Source organism: Propithecus coquereli, unplaced genomic scaffold (genome assembly GCF_000956105.1).
Source record: "Propithecus coquereli isolate 6110/MARCELLA unplaced genomic scaffold, Pcoq_1.0 Scaffold477, whole genome shotgun sequence".
In the NCBI taxonomy this organism is placed as follows: domain Eukaryota; kingdom Metazoa; phylum Chordata; class Mammalia; order Primates; family Indriidae; genus Propithecus; species Propithecus coquereli.
The window spans coordinates 467,291-495,089 of NW_012150585.1; the positions used below are offsets into that span (position 1 = coordinate 467,291).

The 27,799-nt window shown below is 48.0% G+C and overlaps 1 protein-coding gene across 3 annotated transcripts in view; it reads left to right on the top strand.

The window, feature by feature from the left end:
• Positions 1 to 16,193, top strand: part of TMPRSS4 (transmembrane protease, serine 4) — a 35,958-nt gene extending 19,765 nt beyond the window's left edge. Inside the window, exons 3-13 of one of the 3 annotated variants that reach the window (XM_012655392.1) lie at positions 485 to 598; positions 3,383 to 3,535; positions 4,583 to 4,712; positions 7,490 to 7,591; positions 8,556 to 8,596; positions 10,378 to 10,534; positions 11,586 to 11,752; positions 13,484 to 13,582; positions 13,807 to 13,949; positions 15,333 to 15,482; positions 15,922 to 16,117. In XM_012655392.1, coding sequence (XP_012510846.1) covers positions 485 to 598; positions 3,383 to 3,535; positions 4,583 to 4,712; positions 7,490 to 7,591; positions 8,556 to 8,596; positions 10,378 to 10,534; positions 11,586 to 11,752; positions 13,484 to 13,582; positions 13,807 to 13,949; positions 15,333 to 15,482; positions 15,922 to 15,933 — 1,268 coding nt within the window. In that variant the 3' untranslated portion in view covers positions 15,934 to 16,117. Of the gene's footprint in view, positions 1 to 484; positions 599 to 3,382; positions 3,536 to 4,582; positions 4,713 to 7,489; positions 7,592 to 8,555; positions 8,597 to 10,377; positions 10,535 to 11,585; positions 11,753 to 13,483; positions 13,583 to 13,806; positions 13,950 to 15,332; positions 15,483 to 15,921 lie in introns of all 3 variants that reach the window. The other 2 variants (XM_012655394.1, XM_012655393.1) reach the window with 2 other exon arrangements.
• The last annotated feature ends 11,606 nt before the right edge of the window (positions 16,194 to 27,799 follow it).

Here is a 27,799-nt window from a genome sequence, read left to right on the forward strand (position 1 = left end):
TGGGATGCATTCATTCGTTCACAAGTATTTAAGCTTCTACAAAGCACTGGAGGACCCTGGCCTCCTGGAGCTTATCGTTTAATCGAAAGAGAAGTCAGGAGGTCAGGAGAAGGAGAAATGACAGAACAATGAATGGGTGCATGCCGAAGTGTGCACCTGAGGGGCTCAGACCTCTCCCAGGGCAAGACGGGGGAAACACCCTAGAACAGGCTCAGGCAGGACAAAGGGGAGGTGGCCTGGGCTGGCAGCTGCTTCGAGGGGTGCTTGTGAGAGATGGGTGAGCCGGGGTAAGTGAGAGAAGGTGGGGAGAACATGTGCTCATGGAGCTGAGCCTAGGCTGCAGGAACAACCCCCCCAGCATTAACCAAATCTGTCCCCAGGGCATTCCTGCCACAGGCCAGCGGGTGGGAGGCTGTGGGCCATGGCAGGGGAGTCTCCAAGTGCCAACTGCGTGCTCTTCCCCCTGCCTCACATCTCCTTGCAGATGTCACCCGCCTGGACAAACCCCGTACCCGTATGGAGACCTTCAAGAAGGTGGGGATCCCCATCATCACAGCACTGGTGGGCCTCATGGCCATCGTCGTTGTGGCTGTCCTCAGTAAGTGACAGCCCCTGTCCAACTTTCATCCCCTAAGTAAATGCAGTGCCACCCGCCCTTGTCCCCTCAGCAAGTGGCAGCCGCCTCCTGACTTTTACCCCTTCAGCAAGTGGCAGTCCCCACCCCCGCCCTCCCACCCCACAGTCATGGGCATAAAGCTTCATAGGAAAAAAAAAAAAACATATATCCACATGTATCCACCCCCTGCTTTGAAGGGAGCTTTCTTCTAAGAGCAAAAGAGGGAGATGAACTCAGCCCCCACCTGTCCCAGATGGCTTCCATCCCAGATGCGCACAGTGGCATATGTGACAAACCCACGCGGGCAGTTTGCAGGGGCGGCCACGCCCCTGCCTCTTTCCCGTCTTCTGCCGATTGACAGCTGAGAGGTTCTGAGCAGCCCCACTGACTGGGGGAACAGGGAGCATTTCTGCTATGGGCAGGGAGAGAGAGGAGGTATCAGGCCTCCCAAGCAGACACACACCTCCCCACCTTCAGCCAGTCTTCATCGTGGCCGGTGCCCGGGTGTGATTGTGGGCAGGTCACTCCGCCTCAGGCCCTCATCTGCAGTGAAAAAGATTGAACTGAATGAGCAGTGCTGTGGGTCCCCTTGGCTCCTACGTCCTGTGGCTGAGCCATTGCCTTTATTAACCCCACAGTCACAGTGGGCTGCTGACCACAGCTTTCACAGCAGGGAGTAGGGCACGCGGCACCAGAGTAGGAATCAGGACACCTGGGACGGGGATCCTGGCTCTGCCACTTGCTTCTGGGTGACCTTGAGTAAGTCTTTCAACCTCTCTTAACCTCAGTCTCCTCACCTGTAAAATGTCCTGCCTCCCTCAGAGCACTTTCGCCAAGGAGATAATGTATGTAAAGGACCTGGACAAAAACCAGGTTTTGTAAGAGTGTGTCATCAGGCAGCATGCAGAGATGTGACCCAGCACACGCATTTGCTAACTGGGCCAGGGCTGTCAGGAGCTTGCTCTTGCAACTGCGGTGGCATTTCCACTGGCAGTAGCCACTGCTTCGTTGGAGGACACTCAGAGAGCCTCTAATCCAACCCCTCATTCTACACAAGCACTGAGGCTCAGGGAGGAGGCATGGTAGACAGGGACAGAGCTGGGACAGGACTCCTGTCCCCCGATTGCGCAGGTCCGTTTCCCCATCTCATGGCAGTGGAAATGCAGATCCATCACATAAACGCCACTCAAATCCCTGAGACCCCTGGACAGTGTGAGCTGCAGGTAACCCCAAATCGTTTCTTCTTGACCTTGGCTTGCCCAGCACGACAGTGGTTTTGCAGCAGCAGCAGCAGACTTGCCATCCTGTTTCATTCAGACTAATATTAAAGTGAGCTTGCTTTCTCGAGCGTATGTCCTGCCACAGTGGAGAGAGACGGGGCCAAGTTCATCCAGGGACAGCCATAATTTAGAGCTGGGTGCTCCCTGTCCCCGACAGCCCTGCATGGCTCCCATGCCCTGAGCCCCCCAGAATCTGTAATCAGAGGTGGTAACCCAATCCTTCCTCCTGGGATAGGCCCCTCAACCTTTGTCTTTGGGGTCTCAACTGGTGACACTGTCTCCCAGCTTTATCCCAAGTGGATGGGGTGACTCTGCCTTACCCTGGCTCCTGATCACAAACAAAACTCCAGGTAAAAATATGCAGGTAATGTCTGATCTGCTCCTTCTTCCTTGCTTCGCTCAAACCAGGAGCATGGGGGTCAGCAGGTCATATCTTGAGCTCCTTCTGGGAGTTAGACGGACCCTGGCTGTACCATATAAGCATCATGTGGCCTTGAGAAATGAACCCTGACTCTAACTCTCGGTTTCCCCATTTGTAAAGTGAGTTAACAATGACATCTGTCTCCTAAGGCTGTTGTAGGATTGCATGAAGAAATGTATGGAAAGCTCCCAACACAGTGACAAGTGAAGACCATCATTACATTTATTGCCACCACTCTTAGGACCAGCCAGGGCTGATGTGGGATTAGAGAGGGGAACGTCAGGCCAAGAGGCGTTCAGTTAGGAGGGAGGAGTTCCTTCCTGCCAGCGGTGCTTGGCTGTGAGTCTTCACCAAGGAGAAGTTCTGAAGTATCTGTTCTTGGAGGGGTTAAAAACACTGCGTTCCTACAGCCCGAGATGGCAAAGAAGCAACAGAATTTGAAGGCAGCTGGCAGAATCTAAAGATAGTAGGCAGAAAAACAAAACAAAGCACCAACTCCTAATGCGGCTTTCATCCAGATAAAAGCGCCCCACTCTATAACTGTGCTTGATAATTATGAGACGCTGTCACTACTACCAGCTCACTACATGTTGTCAACAGCCCTGTGAGGTAGGTATTATCATCCCATTGTACAGATGAGCAAACTGAGGACTGGGAAGGGGAAGTGATTGCACAGTAGGTGGCAGAGCCAGGACTCAGAACTGGGTCTTTGGACTCCAGGTCCCCTGTTCTGTCTCCTCCTCTGTTCCAAGAGGGCACTGACCACCACTTGGGGGTGAGAGGCCGGTAGGGCCTGTTTCTAAATTTCTCCCACACACGTTATCTCTTGACTCCTCGGCCGTCTCATAGGCATGGGACCGGCGTTATTACCTACACTTTACAGATAGGGATGCTGAGGCTCAGGACCGAGTCTACCTACTGCCAAGTGGCAGAACAGGGCCTGGACCCCACACCTGCCTGTCTCCAAGCCCAGCATTATCTTCAGGAAAGCACCGCCTCTCCCTGCCCTGGGCTGCCTGCCTGACTCTTAGCCCTCTCTGCCCCCACTCTGCACTTGCCTTCTAGTCAAGCAGATTCTGGACAAATATTACTTCTACTGTGGGCAGCCCCTCCAATTCATCCCAAGAGAACAGATATGTAACGGGGAGCTAGACTGTGCCTCGGGGGAGGACGAGAAGCACTGTGTCAAGAACATCCCTGACGGGCCTAAAGTGTCTGGTGAGTCTGGGGGCTGAGGGACAAGAGAAATGGGCACAGCAGGAAGTCCACGCGGGCCCCCGTGGTGCGCTGTAGGGCACGTGTCAACTTACTAGTCAGTTTCCAACTCTGTTGTATAAGGTTCTTGTGGGCAGGAAGGACCATGCCTGGTCACCTTTAGATCCCAGTCCTTAGTACATAGCAAGCAGTAACTATCTGATGATCAAAAGTGGCCAGAGGGGACAGGAAGGTGTAACTGAGCTGCCCCATCCCTGCTGTGCCTGGGTGGATTTGAGGCAGAGGGCTAGATTGGATGATCTTGGATGAGATCTGCTATTTCAAGGAGTCCAAAAAAGAGACCAAACGGCCATTTAACCAGCTGTTCATTAGTGTTTATTGTAACGTGCTATGTAGCAGGACCGAGCCAGGTCCTGCAAAGAATACGAGGTGTTTTGAGCATAAACGCCATGTTCTTTCCTGGACTGGGCTAGCCCAGCCTGATCCACCTGGTACTTGGGCTCTGAAGAGAAAAAGATAGCCAAGGAGATGGGTGACAGGGCTTTTGAGGGGCAGGGCTGAATGACTTCCTGTGTATTTTGCTCTTTCATTATCAGAAGTCAGATGCCAGTGGGCACCTGCCATCTACTGCCAATGGCACTTCCCATGCCCCCTCCCCTCTGACTTTACATGGGGAAGGACCTAGGTTTCCTCTCTGAGAAGTTTCCCCAAGTGGGGCAAGTCGTGTGGACCGTGGTCAGGTGACCATGTCCTTTATCATCAAGACTGATACCTGTAAGACAAAAGGGGGCGCTATTATTCATTGTGCCAGGGCAACAGGTCAAAATGGAGATTGACCCCAGGACATTTGGCCACCCTAGATACCATCAAAACAAGACTCAAACAGACAAAGCCAAAGGAAGGAACTTCCCTTGATGTTGAAAATGTTGGTGTTCTGCAGTGCCCCCAGTTCTGGGTTGGGGAAGCTGGGGCTGGGGTCATGATGAGTTCTGAGGGGGATGGGCCAAATGGGCCCCACCCTCCAGCTGACGCAGATTCTTGTCCTCCCAGTTCGCCTCTCCAAGGACCGATCCACCCTGCAGGTGCTGGACCGGGCCACAGGGAACTGGTCCTCTGCTTGTTTCGACAACTTCACGGAAGCTCTGGCCAAGATAGCCTGTAGGCAGATGGGCTATAGCAGGTACCCAGCCCAAGCCTCTGGAGGCTATCACCTTACCCCTGCGACCTCCTCTCTCCTTTATTCCTCCCTCTTTCCTCCTCTTCCTCCTTTCCTTCCTCCCTTCCTCCTTCTTTCCTAAAAATACAGGCACTGGAACCAGACAGAACTTTTGGATTCTAGTGCTGTCACTTACAAGCAACATGATGTTAAATATTCTAAGCCTCAGTTTCCTCAAGAGTTACTTAGGGAGCCGGGCATGGTGGCACACGCCCGTAGTCCCAGCTGCTCGGGAGGCTGAGGCAGGAGGATCGCTTGAGCCCAGGAGCTGGAGGCTGCAGTGATCTATGATCATGTCACTGTACTCCAGCCTGAATAATAGAGTGAGTCCCTGTCTCTAAAAAGAAAAAAGTTAATTAGGGAAAGTAATGTCAATTTCATGGGATGATTATGGGGTGCCAATGAAGATTATGGGGTGCCAATGAGGTCCCCTCCAACACACACACACACACACACACGAGTTCCAGCTTCTATGCAGTCCTCTCCTTGCCTTCATCCTGCATCCTCACTCCTTCATCCTGACTTTGCAGTTGTCCTTTCCAGTAATACAAAAGCCTAATTTACTTATCGAAAGTCCCGTGGGTTATAGTTTAGTTTAAGCGAGCCTGATTTCGTTGGGGCCCCATCATCAGCAAGCCCAGCTCTCTCAGCAAATTTCAAATGCAGTTCCAAATCTGGAGTGGATGAAAAGGTATATAATTATAATAAGAGTAATTAGCATTATGGATATTTATATTCATTTGATCTTGGCAGACAACCAAAAAGGTAGTTATTAATATTATACCTACTTTATATATAGACTCAGAGAAGACAAGTAACTTGCTTGGGCAGGTGCTGGGAGATAGAGGGCTAGAATTTGTGCCTCAGACCCCTAATTCCTGGGCATCAGGAGTTCTAGTGCTTCTTCTCCTGGTTGGGTAATGCCCTCTTCTCATGGAGCTTCGTCTATAAAGGAAAGGGAGATGAGACCGTTAGCCCCTCAAAGAGCCTAACCCGAGAGAATGGAAAAGAACTCAAGTATTCAGTTGTAGAGGGGGATGACCTACCCCTGGCAGGCCCCAAACTTCTTCAGGATTCTAAGAAACTGGACTCAAAGATGAGGCAGAAACAATAACTACTAGGCAGGCATCACCAATCAATCACAGACCTCTCTCCCAGTGATCCCTAATGCAACCTCAAGGTTCTTTTTCAATAAATGCTCCAGGCAGCCATTACAAATCCATCAGACCTATTTGCCCTCTCTGCTCTGGTTATCAGGCTTCTGCTGCTCTCGACCCTCCACGGGGTGCAACTCCTAGTACCCTCTAGGAAGGACACCCTGCCACCTTCATTTTAAAAAAAGCAGGGGAAGGCATGCCCCGCACCTGCTCTTTTCCTCTCCTGCGGCCACCCCAGCCCAGCCCCACTGCAGCCAGCCCCTCCTCCCCACTGTAGTCCAGTCAACTGCTGCGTCAGCTGTACCTAGTGCTGCAGGCTGAGGCTTGATTATGAAACCTGGATGTCTCCAGGAGTTCTTAAGGTGGTAGGCTCCTGGAATTTCTGTCCATGCCGAGCTCACTAAGGCACCAAACCACCTGGCTCCAGCGCTCTACAAAATCAAAGTTCATCAGAATCCTTCATCAGAATGTAATTGGTGAATAGGGGTTAAATTTCCTGGGAATGCCTGTTTTCACCATATCCCTATTCTGGGCCTCAAATTTCTATACTTTCTTTCCTCCCCCTGGATTGGATGCCCTTCTTGTTCTAGGACCACAAAACCAAAGTGGGGTGGACCCTAGGGATCATCTGGTCCACCCATCACTTTACAGAGGAGGAAACTGAGGCTTGAAGAGAGCCAGAGAAGGAATGTGACCTGTCCAATGTCACACACCAAACTAATGTCAGAGCTAGGACAAGAATCTAGGTCTTGAGGGCTCTTAAAGCAGACTCTGATCCTCCCAGGTCCAGGACCTGGGTCCACCCAGGTAGTGCCAGCATTCCTGCCTGAGAATGTGCCATTCAGCGAATGCCATGGATTGACCCAACCCTCCATGCAGAGCTTGCACTAGCACGTGCTAGCATGGTTGGGGAAGAAGGAAAAGGTTTGGAAGAGGCAGATTTAGCAAAGGAATAATCAGAGAGATGGGATTAATCAGGGAAGGCTTCCTGGAGGAGGGAAAACTTAAACCCAAAGTTTGAAAGAAGGCAAGCATAGGTTAGCAGAGAAAAAGAGGGAGGGTTTTCCAAGCGAGAGAAATGTTTGTCTGGATTCATATGAGGACCGATCCAGTCTTGTCCTATCTGCAAGGAGGCCATAAGTGTAACCCCACTATCAAAGTCGGACCAGATGTCTTGTTTGGAGAACTAAATATCCACATTCCAATCTCCTCCAAGGTGAAAAGGGAGCTACCCTAGGTCCCTGTGCCTCTTTGTTCTCCCTGCTATGAACCAGAAGAGACTGCTGGGACATTCGAAATAGGGATAGAGCTGGGAGTTTGAAAGGGGGATCCCTAACATTTCTCCAGAGCTCTGGGTTCTGGACGAGGAGTCCCTGCCCGAGAAAGCAAGGCCAGGTCAGCACTGTGCCAAGGGAATGTTCCTTATTGTATAGCAAAGCGGGCCCCGCCCTTTCTGACCAAGACCACCTCTACTGCCCTGCCGCTCTCTACCATCCTCTCTCCCGGGAGTAGGGACTACTCCTACCATCTTGCTCTAACCTCCTGCCCCAGCTTACAACTCTCTCTCCCTCCTGATGTGAGCAGCAAACCTGCTTTCAGTGCCGTGGCGATTGGCACAGACCAGGAGCTGGATGTTGTTGACGTCATAGAAAACAGCAAGGAGCTTCAGGTGCAGAACTCAAGTAGGTAAGTAAGAGGACATCGTCTGGCCTGCAGAAGGCTAGCACATGGAGTCTGCTCTTAGGGCTTCAGCCAGCTCACCCTGAACAGACTAGCAGCAGTGGGAATGTAAGTCAGACAACTAGAAGAACTCCTAGCCAGGTAGATCGTTAAATGCCAAGAGCTATAGAATCGCATTTCTGAGAGGTTTTCCGTGTTGATCTTTTAAATACAAGGGACAGCTGGACAAAGTGTGCTGTCCTACCCAAAGGCAGAGGGATGGATAAAGTGACCTTTCCATCAGTCTGAATAGTAAAACCAAATGTTTTTTGCTAGTGCCTTAGGTTTCCTAATAAATTTCCCAATAAGCAAGATTCCAAAGGTCACTTGTCCTTCCCCACCACTTACCCAAGCCAGAGTAAGACCTCTCTACCTGCCCGGCACTCCAGGGAAGGGACTCCATGGCCCACTGATGGCCTACTCATCTGCCTCACCACCCTGCTAGAGCACAGCATCTCGATGAAATCTGTCACACTGCAGTAAAGTGGCTCAGAGAAGATGCTGGCTTCTTAGCATTCAGGGGTGTTGCTGAGGGCTGCTTGAATAAATCTTGAAAAGGACAAGGCTGGTAGCAGAATGATCGTTAGCCTGGAATTCCATAGAAATCCATTCTTCTTGCATTCGGAAAGTCATCAGTACAGCAGACTCTGTTCCAGGCTCTTCTCTCTTCCCTTCCAGGCTGCCAGAAGCCCGGGTTAGGCCTGGAGGGCAGGCAAGGCCCAGAACGTAGTAGGTGCTCAACAGTGAGCATGTTGAATCAAATCTAATTGAAGTATATGTGCTGTTTCTAGACAGTCCCCATTATGCAGGTTCAGATTTCCCAGGTATTGGAAGGGGACTTGAATTACCAGCTCTAGAAGGCCTGAGTCACTCACTGGCCTCCCAGCCAAGATAGGAGCTGAAACCACAAGTCCCTTTTTGTCTCTTCCAGATCCTGTGTCTCAGGCTCCTTGGTTTCCCTGCACTGCCTGGGTGAGTGTGCCCCAGCTCTGATGGTTCAGGGCCTGGGCCAGCAATGTGCAGGGAGGAAGACCTTCGTTCTTTTCCCCAAATCTCAGACTCCAAGTTTCACTCTGTTTTGGTCCAACCTTACTACTTCAGTCCTTGGGCTTGCGGTTCAATGCTCCTTCTCATGGTTGATGTTAAGAGCTCCCTTCTTCCATCTGCACACGGCCCCACTACCTACGCGGGGACCTGAGAGAGAGTGGGAAATTGGGAAAGGGCAGGACTGGGCTTCCACCCCTTCCTACCCCTGGTCAGGGCACATGTAACCTCCTTTGTCACAATTCAGCTCCGATATCCAAGATCGGATTATCCACATTCACTTGAGCAAACATTCATCGAACAGCTAGAATGTGTCTAACTCTGTCAGATGCTGGTTGGGAGCAGAAACACATAAAAGAGTTGGCCACTGTCCTCCACTGAGTAAGAGAGAGATGCAAGACCACATGTGGGAAGTGCCAGACCGAGTGGCCATCACAGTCGACATGCTGCAGAGAGAGCTGGACAGGGGTCAGAAGACCTTGCCATCCATCCCATTCACTTCTAGTGTGACCTTGAATAATTCACCTGACCTCTCTGAGGTCCATTTTCCTAGGAAGCCCTTTAGTCCATCTGCCCAGTGAGGATCTCGGGGGACCCTTCTAGCTCTAACAGAGCAGGTAAGAAGGGAAAACTAGCACTGTGGCCGGGCTCATCCTCCCAGCTTCATGGAGAAGCACTAAGCCGGGCATGGAAGGGTGGCCAGAAATTGCAAAGCCCAAGAGAAGAGGAAGAAGGTCACATCACTGCCTGTGCAGTGTGGCAGTGTATATGCTTCCCTGTTGGATGTTAAGACATCTATTCATTATCATGTGACCCCCTCCGCACAACAACTAGCTTGTGGGATCTGACACATGATGGCTGGTCAATGAATGAATAAATGAAAAACAAACAGCCACATCGTCTGAGGTGCTGCACGGAGTAGCCCTGAAGGCACAATGAAGCTCGAGGGGCAGGTCTTTCCTTAAGGAGTCTCTGTCTCACCGAGAAGACAAGGCCTAAGCCTAACCCCATTGAAAAACTGGCCAACACCCTGGCAGGCTATGGAAATTCCAAGAGAGGAAAAGCCCCAGGGATTTGGTGGTCTGGAGGCGGTGCCCAGACTAAACACTGAAAACTGAGTCTGTAGGCGCCAGCAGGGAGGGACCACGTCTGTCTTTCTGTCTTGCCCACCACTCTCTCCCTGCACCCACTACTGCCCTTAGACATGGTAGGCACTCGACGCAAATTTGTAGAGTTAATTAACGATTTAGATAAACAGGAAAAGAGACAGCAGTTCAGAAAGGGGGAGCTTCCTTGATCAAAAACAGAACGACTTTTTAGGGAGCTACAAGGAGCTCGTGGATGTCTCTTTATTGTTACTCAGCGGGAGTGGCTGGGGACCCTCCACCTGGGCAGGGCTTTCGTAATTTTGTGTCACTGTTTGGTTAGCAGGTCATGAATTCCCAACACAATAGACACACCCATGTTCACAGTCTAAACTCCTAAACCTATCCAAAGACAAAAAAAGGAGACAGAAATTTGGGGAAAGCCAGTGGTCTAGGACACTCAATATCTCCCCATGAATAATTCAAAAATGGCCTGGTCTTCCTTCACCCTCCCACCCCAGTCATAGGGACTGTGCTCAGGGGGGATGTTGGACCCCAAGGGGAAGCAGACCCATCCCCCCAGAGCCTGACTTGCTGCTTTCTCCCTCCTTCCACTGAGTCCAGCCTGTGGGAAGAACATGAAGAACCGGGTGGTGGGCGGGGCGGAGGCCTCTGTGGATTCTTGGCCCTGGCAGGTCAGCATCCAGTACAACAAACACCACATCTGCGGGGGGAGCATCCTGGACGCCCACTGGATCCTCACGGCAGCCCACTGCTTCAGGTAAGGCCCCTGGCTGTGAGGAGGCCCGTGGGGGCGGGAGGGGGCCCGGGAAGGGGCAGAGCTTGGGGCCCTATCTCCTGATGCCTACCCCCTCCTCACTCTCCCCTAGAGACCACTGCCTGAGTGTGGCCACCCCAGTGAGACGTCATGCCCTTTGTTAGGCACTGGGGGTCTGAGCAGAGGGTGCTGGACATCAAGCCAAGCATGACTTCTTCCCAGTGGGAGCCCATCAGATATCAGGTGTCCTCACCCCACCCCCACATCGTTCACTCCACAAAAGCTCTTCCGCCTCTGCCTGGAGTCCTGAGAACTCACTCTCTTTTTGCCAGTCTTTTAGGAAGTGGTTCCAGGGTCTAGAGGCACGGCCACTCATGCATTATATCCAGAAACTTAAAAAAATTAAAAAGTATAGATTCCTTATCAGTACAGCGGAGAAAGGCCTGGCCAAACCCCTAGGAAGGGCCACTCCCAGGCACTCTTCAGTTTTATTCATTCATTCATTCACTATCTAATGAGTACCTACCAGGTATCAAGCACCAGATACGTGCCCAAGTGCATTAGAACCCATCACTGCCTTCAAAGAGTTCACGGTCTAGGCCAGTGGTTCTTAACCTTGTTTTGAGAATCCGGCAAGAGCTATAAATCCCTTCCTGGAAAAACACCCCTGCACACTAAGCTGTATCTGGTACTGAGAGAACGAAACACAAGCACAAAACGTAACTGACCACAACATAAGTACCAAGTGAGTAACACAGGCAACGCAAAGAGTTGGAGGAGAGAGTGCTGGGAACCCAGAGCCCAGGCATTGGAAAGACCCCCTTCCCAGCCCTCCTTAAAGTTTCCTTGGGCAGGTTTCACTGAGGAGAAAGAATCAAATTTCCCTTGAGAATTTGGCTTCTGGTAGGTGAGTCCTCAGACTTCCCCTTCTCCACCATATAGCTCCTAGGGCAGTGACACCCAGCACCCCAATCCCAGGACCCTGGGGACCCCGCCTTTGGCGAAGCCTCTTCATGCTTGGCTCAGGCCTGAACCCAGCCGTCTCTGCCCACAGGATGTTTCTCGATGTGCCCAACTGGAAGGTGAGGGCTGGCTCAGACAGACTGGGCAACTCCCACTCCCTATCTGTGGCCAAGATCATCGTCATTGAGTCCAACCCCATGTACCCCAAAGAGAAGGACATTGCCCTTGTAAAGCTGCAGCACCCACTCAGGTTCTCAGGTGAGAGGTGGTACCTGGGATGACAGCCTGAGGGTCACCTGAGCCCCTTATGTCAGGTTTCACTCCCATTGGGCCATTAGCTCACCGAGTGGCCTTGGCACATCATTTCTCCCATTAAGACCTCAGCCTGCCCCTTTGTTTCCAACTATTATGTCAGCCTAACATCACCGATGCCATGAGGCCCCGTCGAGCTGTCAGCTAACACCCCAAACCATCCCCTTTTGGAGATCCTTCCAAGGTCTGTTTTCTCTATTTGGAGCCCCTCAAGTGAGAATCATAGATTTATCCAAACTTGGAGTTGCATGGGACCTTTTTAAAAGATCCTCCAGTTCATTTCTCACCCCTGACCGATGCCCAGGAGCCTGCACATTATCCCTGCCAAGGGGTCATTGTGCGCCTGGTTGCTCTCCTCCAGGGGCAGAGAACTCCTTACTTGTAAAGCAGCCCACAGAATCTCTGAACAGCTCTGTTAGATGCCCCGTGAGTACATTGAATAGTATTTTTTTTTTTTTTTGAGACAGAGTCTCACTCTGTTGCCTGGGCTAGAGTGCCGTGGCGTCAGCCTAGCTCACGGCAACCTCAAACTCCTGGGCTCAAGTGATCCTCCTGCCTCAGCCTCAGTCCCTGCCGAGCAGCTGGGACTACAGGCATGCGCCACCATGCCCGGCTAATTTTTTCTATATATTTTTAGTTGCCCAGCTAATTTCTTTCTATTTTTAGTAGTAATGGGGTCTCGCTCTTGCTCAGGCTAGTCTTGAACTCCTGACCTTGAGGGATCTGCCCGCCTCGGCCTCCCAAAGTGCTAGGATTACAGGTATAGAATAGCGTTTCAATCAGCATTTCCCACTATGGTTTCCACAGGACACTGGTCCCTTAGGAAGAGGAACGTTCCATTGTCAAATAAGTTTGGGGAACATTTTCATACTAGAGCTCCCTTCTTGGAGCACATTTGTTTATTAAAGGTATAAGAAGTTTTTAAAAAGAATCTGTTTTATTGTGTTTAACCCACATTTTCTAAATTATTTAGCCACAGGATCCTTTTTTTATGCCACTTCTCCCAGCATCCTACAGAACAAGTGTTATAGATACCCTGGTGTGAACCTTTTCAGGGGGCTTAGCTGTCGGGCTCTCCTGATCCCCAAGTCTGTTTCGAGATTTGTGCCTGGGATTTGTTTTAATCAGGTATGGTAAGGCGACAGAACTATCCTTGAGAGAAGAGTTTATTATTTACAGTTCCTGAGGGAAAGGGACATACCTCACCAGGCCACACAGGGCCACATGGGGAATCACCCGGGGCAGTCAGGAGGCAGAAGGCATGAGGGGAAAGTGTGGCTCAGAGACACTTCTGTGGTTTCCATGGGAAGGTCTGGACAAGGTAAGGCAGGCAAGTTTGAGCAAGCGCGGGATTAGATAGTGTGAGCAATTCTCTGGGTAATGGAGGTTGGTCTCTAGTTGTCTGGTACCTGGTCCTGGAGTGATTTAGAGCAGGGAAAATATCGGCTTGGTGTGTGAGAGTTAGATAAAGAAGGTGGTCGACGGTGTGAGCTTTGGATTGGTTGGTTTGCATATTAAAGGCATGCCCACATGCAAGTTGTTTATGCCCTGCAGAAATTAGCTAACCCAGTCTCTCCCAGACTGGCAAGATCCCCACAATCACAAAGCATCATAAAATACAGAAAATAAAAAACATGATTAATACAGGGTCTCCCTCTTCCTCTCTGCTCCTGACAGCCACAGTCAGGCCCATCTGCCTGCCCTTCTTTGATGAGGAGCTCGCTCCAGCCACCCCACTCTGGGTCATCGGATGGGGCGTTACGGAAGGGCATGGAGGTAAGTTCTGGGCTCAGGACCACAGGGCAGGAGATGTCCTTGTTTGAGGGAGCAGCTCCCAGAGATGATGGGAAGGAGGACCATCCTTCAGAAAAACCCATCCTGGAGGACCAAGCACCAAGGTGCCAGGCAAAAAGCAAAGTGGTTTGATGATGCAGTGAATTAACCTAAGCTGGGGAGTACAAGGCAAGAATGGGAATATAAGTATGTTTTCAACCTCCCAGGGAAGATGTCTGACGTACTGATGCAGGCATCAGTCCAGGTCATTGACAGCACACGGTGCAACGCAGAGGATGCCTACCAGGGGGAAGTCACTGAGAAGATGCTGTGTGCGGGCATCCCGGAAGGGGGCGTGGACACCTGCCAGGTGGGACATCCGAGGATCATGAGGAATTCTATGAATAGGGATGTAGGTCCTAGAGAGATGAGAAGACCCAGAGGCTGAATGCCCCATGTGAAGCCTTGCATATGGCGGGCACATAATGTGTGATGATGGGAGGAAGAGAGAGAGGGAGGGAAAGAAAGAACATAGTCAGATAAAGATATAAGAATGGATGGGGGCTGGGTGTGGTGGCGCACACCTGCAGTGTCAGCTCTCCAGGAGACTGAGGCGGGAGGATTGCTTGAGGCCAGGAGTTTGAGGTTACAGTGAGCTATGATCCCGCCACTGCACTCCAGCCTGGGTGACAGCCCCATTTCTTAAAAAACAAAAATGGATGGATGGATGCAGACAAGCAGAAGGATTTCAAAGGTCTCCTTCACATACAAACGTGACCTTACTCGCCCTCCTCACCCACCTTTACCTCTCATGCTCTGCAGGATTATAAGCCCTTCAAGGGCTGGAACCCCAGGTCTGTTTCCTCTGTGACTATCCCCAAGCGTGTGCACTGCACTAGAAAAAAACTCCCTCATGCTGGATAGACCCTGGTGCGTGTCCCCTCACCCCACCCTCACTGGCCTTCACAACAGCTTAGCAATCCCTGGGCACGCTCACTCCCCCGCACAGCCAGAGGATCTCCTGAGCCATTTTCATTAGAACCCCCAACCCTGCTCTCACCCCCATTTTCATGCAAGAGACATGTCTTAGTCCTCTCTTGTGTGCCCCGAACGTGGCAGGCTTTGGGGACGGTGTCAGCCCTCAGGGAGCTCACGGTGGAGGTGGTGGGATACATAAGTGGGCAGGTAGGCTATCGTGTTATTGGGTTCAGAGGGAGGAAGCCCCGGACCTATAAGAGCCAGTAAGGACCCCAAATAAGTGTACTTTTCACTATCTTTTTCTTGTTGTTTTGTTACTTACTTGTTTACTGTCTCTCTCTCACCCCATTTGATTCTAAGCTTCCTGATTGTAGGGATCTTTGGGGTTTTTTTGTTTTTATTTCTGTTTCCATTAGTTGAATCCCAATTGCTTAGGATAGTACCTGGCACAAAATAGGCATTCCATATGTGATTAAATAAATTTGGGCACTACTAGGTTAAACAAAGACAACTAGGCTTCCTCACTGCGCCCCTCAGAGCCTTCAATCTGCTAGTGTGAGTTATGAGTCTCTGGGAGAGAGCTAACAGCACACCCACAACTTCCTCGACCCCAAACAGACCATTTTGCCCCAGAAGGAAGAACATTCCAGGGTGCAAGAGCAGCAGGGAGCACAGGGGAGCACTGGGACACAGGAGGGCCAGTTCAGAGAGGGGAGGAAGGAGAAGCCCAGCCCCTGGCCTGCCCGCCAGCAGCCCCTGTTCTGGCCTCTCACAGGGTGACAGTGGTGGGCCCCTGATGTACCAATCTGACCAGTGGCAGGTGGTGGGCATTGTTAGCTGGGGCTACGGCTGCGGGAGCCCAAGCACCCCAGGAGTGTACACCAAGGTCACAGCCTATCTCAACTGGATCTACAGTATCCGGAAGGTAAGCACACGTCGGCCCTATCCATTGTGCCTTCCCTCCCTTCCTATACTCTGGGGGTACCAAATCATCCATAGGTTTGATCTAAATGGCTCTGACAACCCTTTACATCCCAGATAATTTTCCCTCCCAGCAAGCAACAGCCTGAGATTCCACCATTAAGGCTGAAATTTCTCAGGTCAGAGATTCCGGTTAGATGCAAATACCTTAGGGTATGGAACACACCAAGCTTTACTTTCTGATGGAATGAGACTATGAGATCCTTTCCAGAGAGAAGATTCAGATAAGAAAAAGGGTAGAGAGGCTTATGAGACTTCCTGGCCCCTAGAGCGTAGGGGGAGAAGCAAAGAGCTTCAGGAAAGGAAGACTAATTTTGCACATGTCACCACTTTGCCGGTTTCAAATCATCTGCCTCGCTCTTCCTGGGTCTCTTTTATTCTAGGCTGAGCTGTAACGCTGCTGCCCCTCTGCAGTGCTGGGAGCTGCTTCCCCTGCGCCCTGCCCGCCTAGGGATCCCCTGAAGTCAGACACAGAGCAACAGCCCCCTTGGGCACACCTCTCCACCCACACTTCAGCATTTCTTGGAGCAGTAAAGGGCTGCCCTTCCTCTAAGAGGTCCCCACAGCCCAGAGGCACCCAGAACGAAGTTGGCCACCCCAGACCAGCCACCCCCTGGTGCTCCCAGCATTCCAGGGAGAGAGACAGACCACTGAATGAGCCAGCCTGTGGGCTGAGATTTCGGAGGCATCACTAAGCCAAGAAGGAACTTTCCCACTCTACTGAGTGGAAGTAGGCTCTCTCGTGAGAGCCCAGATCACCAAGGGCTGGAGTGGAGGAGGAAAGGATCTGAGCCAGCCCTCTCCTTCTCCACCTGTCTCCAAGCCCACCGGAGCAAGAAACCAGTTGTAATGTAAAACGCTCTGTCCCACCATAGGCCACTACTATTACCTCCTGTTATTATTGTTACCTCTATGGCTGCTATCATTAAACAGGTATGTGAAATCTTTGGCATAGGCTGGCTGGGCTGCTTGATAAGAACTGAGCTAGGACCATTGAACCTTTATTCTTTGGTCTGGGGAGAAAAAAATCCAAGGGAGGCAATTGTTTCTCAAAATAGAGGCAGGAGGAAGAGGAGACATGGAAACTAGATCTACTGAGTGGGGGCCACAGTGAGCTGCAGACTAGGGAAGCCAGGGTGAGCAGGTCTCATTCCCGCACGGGGCCTCATCCCTCCCTGTCTGTGATACCAGCCATGAGCCAGGAATAACCTGTGATTCCAGAGGGAGATGATGGAGTCAGTCAAGGGTGACATTCAATCAGGGCTCCCCAAGTGGCTGGAAAGAGGTACTGCACCTCTAAGTCCTAACTTCTTCCTGGAGAGCCCTCAGTGTGGTTTCTTTCATTCCTTAAAAAAAGGGGGCGAGGGGCCAGTCGCAGTGGCTCAAGCCTGTAATCCCAGCACTTTCGGAGGTTCGCTTGAGGCCAAGAGTTAAAGACCAGCCTGGGCAGCATAGCAAGACAACCCCCTCATCTCTAAAAATTAGCTAGGCATGGTGGTGCGCACCTGTAGTCCCAGCTACCGAAGAAGCTAAAGTGGGAGGATCTCTTGAGCTGAGGCTGCAGTGAGCTATAATCATGCCACTGCACTCCAGCCTGGGCCACGGCGAGACTCCCACCTCTTAAACAAACAAATAAAAATGTGTCACCTGCCAGGCATGAGGCCTTTCCCAAGCTGGGTTCTGAGGACATAAGCGTGTCCCTGCACTCCAAATGGTTGGAGAATTAAGCCCCCTGGACTTCTTTCATAGCTATAGGAGGGAGGCTCAGGTTTTCTGAGGACCCTCTCGTTATAGTTGAGTCAGATCCTAGATAAAATATACTTGTTCATGCCTTACTAGGTACTTAGGAAATAATAAAAATTCTCAAAGGCAAAAAATAATAAGGAAAAAATAACATAAAATAAAGCAAAACCATCAGAACTGTGAGCTGAAACTAAGGTGGTGATGGGAGCAGTACCCTCAGATCTTGGGTCAAGACCCACATGAAGGCTGTGATCAGAACTAAACGTGGGCCGACTGCAGGTAGGGAGGGGAGCTGAACCTGGGACCCCCACATGAGGCAGAGACAACTGAAGGGGCCAAATGCGGTCTTGGGAGGCAGGTCCTCTGGAGGAAAATACCCCAAATTTAGAGCCTCTAGATTCCCAAAGACCCTCCAAAAATAAGTTCACAATCAAAGATCAGAGAATGTTTAAAAAAGAAAAACATCGTAAGTGGAACCATCAAAAACAGCTAATTTAGAACCTCAATGACTTCAGATGTCAGAATGATCAGATAATTACAATAATAACTAATACTTACAGATAGAGTATTTCTATGTACCAGACACTATTGTGCTTCAGTTGCTGATTCATTGAACACTCACAGAAACCTATGAGATAGTATTATTCTTGTCCTCATTTTATGGATAAGAAAACTAAGGTAAAATGAGCTTAAGTACCTTGCCTGAGGTTACAGACTGGTAAGTTGAACATAAACGTTGTTCATATTATAAACTACCACACTATAGGGCCTCCAATATCATAATTTATGAAACATTTAAGGAATAAAAATGGATACTATTTCCACATTTTAAAATTATTTTTAATTGTGGTAAAATACACACAACATAAAATTTACAATCCTAACCACTTTTAAATGTACAATTCAGTGGTATTATGTACATTACCCTGTTGTGTAACCACCAACAACATCCATCTCCAGAACTGTTTACACCTTGTAAAACTGAAACTCTGTACCCATTAAACAATGACTCCTTATTTCTCCCTTCCCCCAGTCTCTGGCAACCACCATTCTACTTTCTGTCTCTGTAAATTAGATTACTCTAGATACTTCATGTAAGTGGAATTGTACGGTATTTGTCTTTTTGTGCCTGGCTTATTTCACTTAGCATAGTGTCTTCAAGGTTCATGCATGTTGTAGCATGTGTCAGAATTTCCTTCCTTTGTAAGGCTGAATAACATTCTGTTGTTTATACCACATTTTGTTCATTCATCTGTTGAAGGACGTTTGGGTTGCTGCTATCTTTTGGCTATCATGAATAATGCTTCTACGAACACAGGTGTGCAAGTATCTCTTTGAGACGCTGCTTTCAATTCTTTGGGGCACATGCCCAGAAATGGAATCACTGGATCATATGATAATTCTAGTTTTAAGTTTTTGAGGAACTGCCATTTGTTTTCCATAGAGGCTGCATCCATTTCACATTCCCATCAGCAGGACACAGGGGTTCCAATTTCTCTACCTCCTCACCAACACCTGTTATTTTCTCTTAAAAATGGATATTTTGATAATCAAGCAGAAATGACAGGTCTTTTTAGAAAAGAGTCAAATAGAGCTCTTAGAAATAAAAACTGGCTGGGAACAGTGGCACACACCTGTAACCACAGCACTTTGGGAGGCCCAGGTGGAAGGACTGCTTGTGTCCAGGAGTTGAAGACCAGCCTGGGCAACATAGCAAGACCCCATCTCTACAAAAAATTTAAAAATTAGCCATATGTGATGGTGCTCACCTGTAGTCCCAGCTATTCAGGAGGCTGAGGCAGCAGGAGGATCACTTGAGCCTAGGAGTTCGAGGTTGCAGTGAGCTATGATTGTGCCACTGTACTCCAGCCTGGGTGACAGAGCAAGACCCTGTCAAGAAGGAAGGAAGGAAGGAAGGAAGGAAGGAAGGAAGGAAGGAAGGAAAGAAACTGTAATTTTTTAAATGAAAAACTGAATAGATGGGATAAATAGCATTTAAGACACAGATTAAGAGAGAATGAATGAACCTGAAGACAGATTGAAGAAGTTACTAAGTTTACGGCAGACATAAATAAGGAGATAAAAAATATGAAACAAGGCCATGAGCAGTGGAGGCCAGAATGGTAAGGTCTAACATATCCAGTGTTTCAGAGACAATAGAGACAATGAAAGAGAGACAATATCCAAAGAGAGAATAGCTGAGAATGTTCCAGTACTGATGAAAGGTGTGAATCCCAGATACAGTATATACAGCATAGTGTACACTCATACAACCAAGGTGGAAAAATTAGAATAAATCCACACCTAGGCATATTATAGTGAAATTGCAGAACACTAAAAATAAAAAGAAACTCTCTAAAGCATCCAGAGAGGAAGCCCACATCACCCACAGTACTGCAAAGCTACCACAGTCAGACTGACAACGGATTTTCCCACAGCAATAAAGGAGCTAGAACAAGGGAGTGTACCTTCAGAGTGCCAAGAGATTACAATGGACAATCAAGAATTGTGAACCCAATGAAACCATCTTTCAAGAATAAAGGGATTTTCAAAAAAACAAAAACAGAGTTTACCACCACCAAACTTTCTCTAAAGAAACACCTAAAGCACACAGCCCTTTTTTATTTCTTTAAATGTTTCATTTGGAAAATGAAAGGAAGAACCAAGATATAAGAAAGAATAGTGAGGCAAATGGTAAAAATGTAGATAAATCTAAAACTTAGTGTATGTAACATAATAATAATCTATTTTATGGGTTAATTTTTAAAAGCCTAACTAAAATATGGAGTAACAATAAATGTAAAATAGAAGGGGATAGTTGGAGTTAAAACATTCTCAAGTTCTTAAATTGTTCAGGAGGAAGGTTAAATATCGATTAAAGTTATGATACACAAACTGTTTGTACTATATTCTAGATGGTCAAAGGGTAACCACCAAATGAATGGAAATAAAGTGTGTCACTTCCAAAACAATAAAAAGAACAAATAGATTAAAAAAAATCAAACAAAATCAAGTAATTTCAAAAGAAGGAGGAGGAGGAGGAGGAGAACTAAGAGGAGGGAAAAGCATAAAAAATAGAACAAATAGAACATAAAAAGATGGTAAAAAAGAGTATAATAGTCACAATAAATGTTAAACTCACCAATTAGTATTATACAAAGATAGTCAAATTGGATAAAAATGTGAAATCAAGCTATATGTTATTTGTAAGAGACATACACAAAACACCACAGTACAGAACCATTAAAACTAAAAAAGATATAAAAAGCAAGCACTTAACCAGATTTAACCTGGAGTAGCTATATAATTTTTTTAAATAGAGATTTGGGATGAAAAGACAAAACTGACTTTAGGATAGAGTCACTACATAATCACAAAAGCCTCAGTTCCTCAGGAAGGTATATTAACTGAAAACTTGTAAACAAAGAAAAACACACAATCCTTTTGTCACCCCTGGAGTTGGCGATCACACCAAATCTGTACTTCGAAATGGTATTCAAAGAGAAAAAATTTAGCATGATTCTGCTTTGCCATAGGAATCTACTTTCAGGTAACGGGCTGCTCCCGGTGGTGAGGGAAAGCTCTTGTTTCCTGAAAAGTATAGCTAATCTATATGCATGAGTGACAGAAAACCACTGCTGGCAACTGCTAATGAAATCATTGATTCAGGCAAGGATCATCAATGAATGGTAAAGCCATTAAGTGAAAGGTTAATGAATGCAATGGTCTGAATGCTTGTGTCTCAAAATCTGTGTGTTGAATTCTAACCTTCAAGGTGATCGTATTATGGCCTTTGGGAGGTGATAAGGTCATGAGACATCCACCCTCACAAATGGAATTCGTGCCCTTATAAAAGAGGCTTAAAGGAGCCTGTTTGTCCCTTTTGTCATGTGAGGACAACAGGGTGCCATCTATGAAGCAGAGAATGAGCCCTCACCAGACACTGAATCTGCTGGTGCCTTGATCTTGCACTACCCAGCCTCCAGAACTATGAGCAATAAATTTCTGTTGTTTATGAAGTACCCAGTCTAAGGCATTTTGTTATAGTAGCCTGAATGGACTAAGGCCATGAAGAACTGGATATTTGCGTAATACCTACATATCACCCCATAGATTCCTTGCTAATCTCTATAGGAAAGCTAACTGTAAAATGGAGGGGTCAGACTGTCATCGCCTTGCCCACTGATATTGAAATAACCAGATACCTGTTCTTCCTGATGTGAGTATGAAGTACACCTTTCTTTGCATCGCCTAAAGGCATCTTAGCAAAAGTGCTTCACCTAAACCTTTAGATCTAATTTCCAGTTTATAGGAAATATAAGAATAAAGGAGCAAATTAAAGTACCATTTGGAAGCCAAAAGACAAATCCAGAAGATGGGACATTCCACCACACAAGTGACCCAATCTCTTCAACAAATCAATGTCATGCAGGACTTAAGAGACATAACAATCGAATATCAGGTGTGGCCATTGGCTGGATCCTGAATTGAACAAAGTAGCAGCAAAAGGTTTTTGGGCAAAGGGGTCATGGGGGAAACGTGAATATGATCTCTGTATGATCATAAGGACTTGCTAATTTCATTATGTGTGACAACAATATTGTAGTTAAGAACAAACTCCTTAATTTTTAGAGACACATACAGAAGTGTTCGGGATAAAATGACACAAAGTTGTAATTTACTTCCAAATACTTCTGGAGGAAACAAAAAAACTGTTGAAGCAGATATGGCAAAATGTCAACAAGTGTGAAATCTAGGTGACATATTTTCTAGTCTTTCTACTTTTTTGCATATTTAAATCTTTCTCAGTATATGGTTTTTTGAAAATTATATAAACACAACATAAAATAGCCTCAAAAAGTGATAGAATGACAAGGAGAAATTAATAAATCCCCCATCATAGCAGAAGATTTCAGCACACTTCTCTCGATTATTGATAGGTCAAGCAGGTAAAATATTAGCCAGGTATAGAAGATTAAACAATACCATTAGCATGCCTGATTAACACACATGCGTAGAACAGTTCACTCCATACTTGGAAAATAAACATCCTTCTCTGGCACTTTTATAAAAATTGACTACATGCTAGTCCAAAAGGTGAGTCTCAACAAGTTTCAAAAGTAGTGTGAGCACCAGAGCTAGTTTTGTGCTTCCAGCAATTTCCACTCGGCTTCACCTGCAGCCCCTGTCCCCCCACCCCTAGGCTTCAGCCACTTGCCCGGCTTTCTGTTTCAAGTGGACCCGGCTCTGGCCCCTTCCATTGCCGCAGCTGTAAAGCCCTGGCCACTGTCACTGCCTGCTCTCCTAATACCGCCACCCATCTCCACCTCTCCTGGGCCCAGGGCCAGGCTCTGGCTTGGGTGGCCTTCGGCGCATGCACCATGGTGACAGCCACAGCAGCCCCAGCTCCCAGGCCAGCTGACGGCACCATGAGAGCTCTGGCTTCCCCAGGGCTGCCTGAAGAGGCTGAGTAACAAAACATGGAAACTACTGTCTGTGGGGTAAACGTTGAATAGTGGAAGACAGCAGACAGGAAGGAGCCAGCAGATAAGCTGCTGATCCTTCTCCCGCGGGCTGGAAGTATTCAAAGAAGCCATGGTTCCCCAGGAAACAGTTCTTGTGATTCAGCTACCAGGTGTGCTGCTGGTGGAGCTGTGGGCGGCTCAGGAACACATCACCTTGGGTTTGCTTTCCCTTGTCCCCTTCCTCACAGTTCTGTCCCCCTTACTCTTGCCTCCCTGAGATTGAACCCCCAATAAAGTCTTAAGTTTAACAGAAAACTTATGTTTTCTAAGAAACCTGGGCTAAGTCTGTCAAACAGATGAAGCTCTCCAATTGTAATGCTGTTAAGTTAAAAGGCAACGGCAAACAACAATTTTCAAAATATAAAATACATATGCAATACGTAAGTATTTTTAAAATACTTTTAAATAATTCATAGGTTAAAGAAGAAAAGTAGAAATTTACTTAAAATAGAATGATGAAAAAAATATATTACATATATACAGACACACGTATATAGACATATACATTCACAGAACGTTTTAGGGTAACAGCAGCTAACCTGGAAGTGCTTGTGCTCTTTCTGCACCTGGCCTCGTGCTGAGAGGAGCCCACCTTTGCATACTACACTGGGCACAGTGACTTTGCTGGCAGAGTCGAGAGGGAACCAGGAGTTAATGACTCAGGACTGACACCGAGAGTCTCACAGGGGGTTCTCACTCTCTTGGAGGGGGGGATGTCGGTGGATAGAGAAGATCCTCCCATTTTTCACGGGGAAGGAAAGAAATGGAATCCCAGAAAGTTGAAGCCTGAGCCAGAGCTTGGGCCTGGCCCTCCCAGCCGCAGCCCAGAGCTGTCTCCACAAGAAAGTACCCCACACACCTAAAAGCAGGCCGTGACACGGCTGTGACAGAGGGTGAGTGTGACCCTCGTCCAGGCGCTGCAGCGGGAGGCGGAAGGACTACAGTCACAGCCCATCGCTGTGGTCGGGGAGCTAAGCGAAGAATTTTAATATGAAGTCGGGGAGCCCTGCGTTAGAGGCGTGTGTGAACGCCATGGGGCAGCGTTATCCGAATGGAGCCAAAGACCACACAGGTGCACACCCACTCCGGGGAGGCGATTCGAGCTGGAGGAAGCAGCAGGTGCAAAGGAACAGGCACCAAGAAGTCCCATCGTGTCCAGGGAGCAGGGCAGGTTTAGTGTGACAGAGAAGACAGAAAGAAAATTGCAAAGGAGAGATGCGGGTCGATATCGCAGGGAAGAGAAAAGAATCCGGACTTCGGAGGCAGGTAGACTTTCACTCAAAATTGTGTGTGCGTTTATTACAAATGTATTGCATAGTTATAAAACTTCAAACAATACTGAAGGTTTAAAGAGTTAAAGTCCCCCTTCCATTCCCAACCCAATCCCCACTTACCCTCCTCAGAGGCGACCACTGATCTCAGTTTACTCTGTGTCTTTCAGACTCTTTTCTGCACAAACACTTAGCATCTCTGTCCCTCCATTTCCTCATCTGTGAAATGGGGCTAATAATCATGGCTTCTACCTCAGACGGTTGCTCTGAGGGTTAAATGACTTAATCCATGCCAAGCACTCAAGAGAAGGGCCTGGTCCAGCGAGCACCCAGTTTATGTCAGCGATGACCATCGTCACCATTATTACTGTTTACAAACATCCATGAATGGTTTGTCTACTTGTTTTTACTAAATGAACTGGGTTGAAATTCTAGCTCTGCTACCTAATAGTTACATGTCTTTGGAAAGCTTTTTAAAACTTCTCTATGCTCTGGTTTGATCGTGGGTCAAATGATGATAATTAAACCTGCCTTCCAGGATCGTGGTGAGACTTAAAGATGACCAGCAACCCCAAGAATTCAATCAATATTCTCCTTAATCATTACGATACAGAGTTGGCGTCTCCCTTGCTTGCTCCCAGAGGCTCCCAAACTTATTGTTTGGGGCCCTTTAATAGCCAAAAGAAGAGGAGAACAATGCACAGAGAAACCCCAAGTTTTCTAACCTTCCTGCTGACGGTGCCCAGAGTGAGAGCTATGTCTGGGCCAGGGACCCCGTATCCATAGTTTTAGACTAGTGCTTCTCAAACCTGCACACAAATCACCTGGAAAACTTGTTACAATGCAAATTCTGACTCAGTACATTTGGGGCAGGGCCTGAAATTTTGCATTTCTAACAAGCCCCAGGGGAGGCTCTTGCTGCTGCTCTGCAGACCCTACTTTAGCCAAGGGTCCTTGGTGCCTGCCGTGGCCCACCTGAAAGCCATCTGTTAGCAGGTGAAGTCCATAGGCAGGGCGGGGAGACTTCTCGGACAGTGAATAGGATATATAGAAGTAAAAGTTTATTTATTTTCCTGAAAAAGAAAGAAAGAGAGAGAGAGAGGGAAAGAGAGAGGCCCACAACACACAGAGAGAGGAAAGAAACGTCCGGCCTCAAGGAAAGATGTTTGGTGCTTTTTAAAGGATAGAAATGGCTTTTTATTCTCTCTCTCCATCAAGGGACTGATAGCAAAAGTGGCTATGAAGCTGCTGTGTTGGCTTTTTCTGTTTCTCACATAGCAGATTGATAGCAGAAATTAGTTTCTTCTTACTTCTTGCTAGCGGGAGGCATCTGGTACCATCTCTTCTTGAGGAAGCAAGGGAAGCTCGAAGTCCTCCTGTCCACCCAGGAACTTTCTCAAGGCTGAGAAAGAACTCGGAGATAACAAGTTAGGCCACACATGTTTTAATTAAACAAAAGGTAGTTGTGTTGTGAGTTTATGTCTCTTACTTTCTGTTTGACAATTTATTTTCCGCTGTTGGATAGGTTATGAGTAAGACCAGCTTTCACCATCTAAAGATGCTCTTCCTTGCAAGGCTACAGACCCAGACACCTGCCCACACAATCTATTCTGGCCCCAGGGGAATGCTGTCCCTTTGGTCTGGCTTCTGAGGATCCCACCCCTTTAGGGAAAGTGGGAAGGTCTAGATTCCCCAGAGAACAGACCTAGCCCCTGCTCCTATGGAGTTTACATCCTAATTAGAGGAGATATGCAATAGTCTAGTAAACAAATAGATGCCGGGTGGGGATAAGTGCTTTGAAAAAAATAAAGCAGGATAAGGAGAAAGTGACCACGCTGGGTAGATGTTATTGCAGACATGATCACCAAGGAAATCTGAGGAGTTGACATTTGAGCAGAGACCTGATTGAAATGGGAAAATGAATCCTGTGGCTATTTAGGGGAAGAGCCCTCTAGTAGAGGAACAGCATGTGCAAATGTCCTGAGATAGGAGGATGTGGATGGTTAGAGGAGCCACAGGAGAACCATGAGGCTAGAGTGGAATGAGTCAGCATGAGAGTGTTAGAGAAAGAAGATATCAGAGTCCACAGGGGCCAGAACAGTAGCACCTCATGAGCCACTGTGAGGCCCAAGTAAGATAAACTGGAAGTTTCTGAGCAAGGGTGACATCATCTAATTGTGATCTTTTAAGATGCAGTTTACATATAGTAAAATCCACTACTTTTAGTGCAGAGTTCTGCTGATTTTGACAAATGTACACAAGTAAGCTTCATCACCCCCAAAAGTCTCCCTTGCCCTTTGTAGCCAACCCCTCCCCCACCCATAGTCCCTGACAACCACTGTCCTGTTTTCTGTCCCTACAGTTTGCTTTTTCGAGAATGTCATATCAGTAGAACCATATAGTAGGCACATTTTTTTTTTCTTTTTAGGTTTTGGGTTTTCTTAAGACTTTATTTTTTTTAGAGCAGTTTTAGGTTCACAGCAAAATTGAGCAGAAGGTGCAGAGATTTCAGCACAGCCTCCCCTATTATTAAGAGTCCCCCCTCAGAGTGGCACACTGGTCACAGCTGGGAAGTAGGTATCTTTTTGATCAATTCTTTTGCTTAGCATAATGCATTTGAGATTCATCCATGTTAGCGCATGGAACTTCTCAGGAGTATTCCATTGCACGGATATACAACAGTCTGTTTATACAGCAGTCGAAGGGCATTTAGGTTGTTTCTCGGTTTGGGCGATGACAAAACAAAATCTCTATAAATAATTCTGTACAGGTTTTTGTGTGAACATAAATTTTCATAAATTTCTTCTGACAAGAATGAAGTAACAGGAAATGGATTTACTTTCCCATCGGAAACAACTTAAATGGGGGGGGAGGGAAACACATAAAATGGCTCTCAGATGTAGGGCATCAGGTAGCAGGGGTCAGTGATCCCTGCGAGAAGAAGAGAAACAAGGAAGGAAAGGCCTGCAGTTGCGACAGTGCAGGGTGAGGGGACTCAGGCAGAGCTGGCGACCTGCCTGAACCACGGAGGTGGAGTCAGAGTGCGGGGAGACCAAGCAGTGAACTCTGTAGGCAAAGCACTAAAGAAAAGAGAGCTTCACCCCGAGATCTGCAGAGGGTCCCCTTGAGTCTTGGGCTACTGACGGAGGCTGCGGAAGGAACCACCAGAGAGGATTAGAGCGGCAATCCCTGGAGCCCACACAGGGCTGGAATGGTTCACATGGCCACCAACCAGAACAGCAAAACCTCATAATTCACGGGAGAGGAGAAAGAGTATTGGAAGGTATTGCCCCCGTAGTGGGGCAAAATCAGCCCTCCAGTAAAGGCTGCCCTTTCTGAGCTCCAGGAATCGTAGCCCTTAATCCTTTCCGGTGCTTCATTCCCTGGCCTCAGGCAGTTTCCTCACACATCTGCAAGTTCGTACTCAGCTGGAGACTCAGGGAGACCCCCTGCAGGTCTCTGGCCCTGCAAATTCTAACTGCCTGGATCTCCCCCAGATTCCCAGCACCTCTCTTCAACTCAGGGCGAGTGCTGGGCTTGGCCTGCCGCCCCTGCCACCCCGCACATTGCAGCCTGGAAATGCTCTCCAGACGGTAAGCTGGGCAATCGTAAAGCTCACCTCATTTGCCTCCCCTCCTCTGGAATTCTTCACTGCCTGTTGTCCAGTCTCTGAAAACCATTGCATCGTATGTTTTTTCCAATTTTTCAGTTGTTTAGGATGC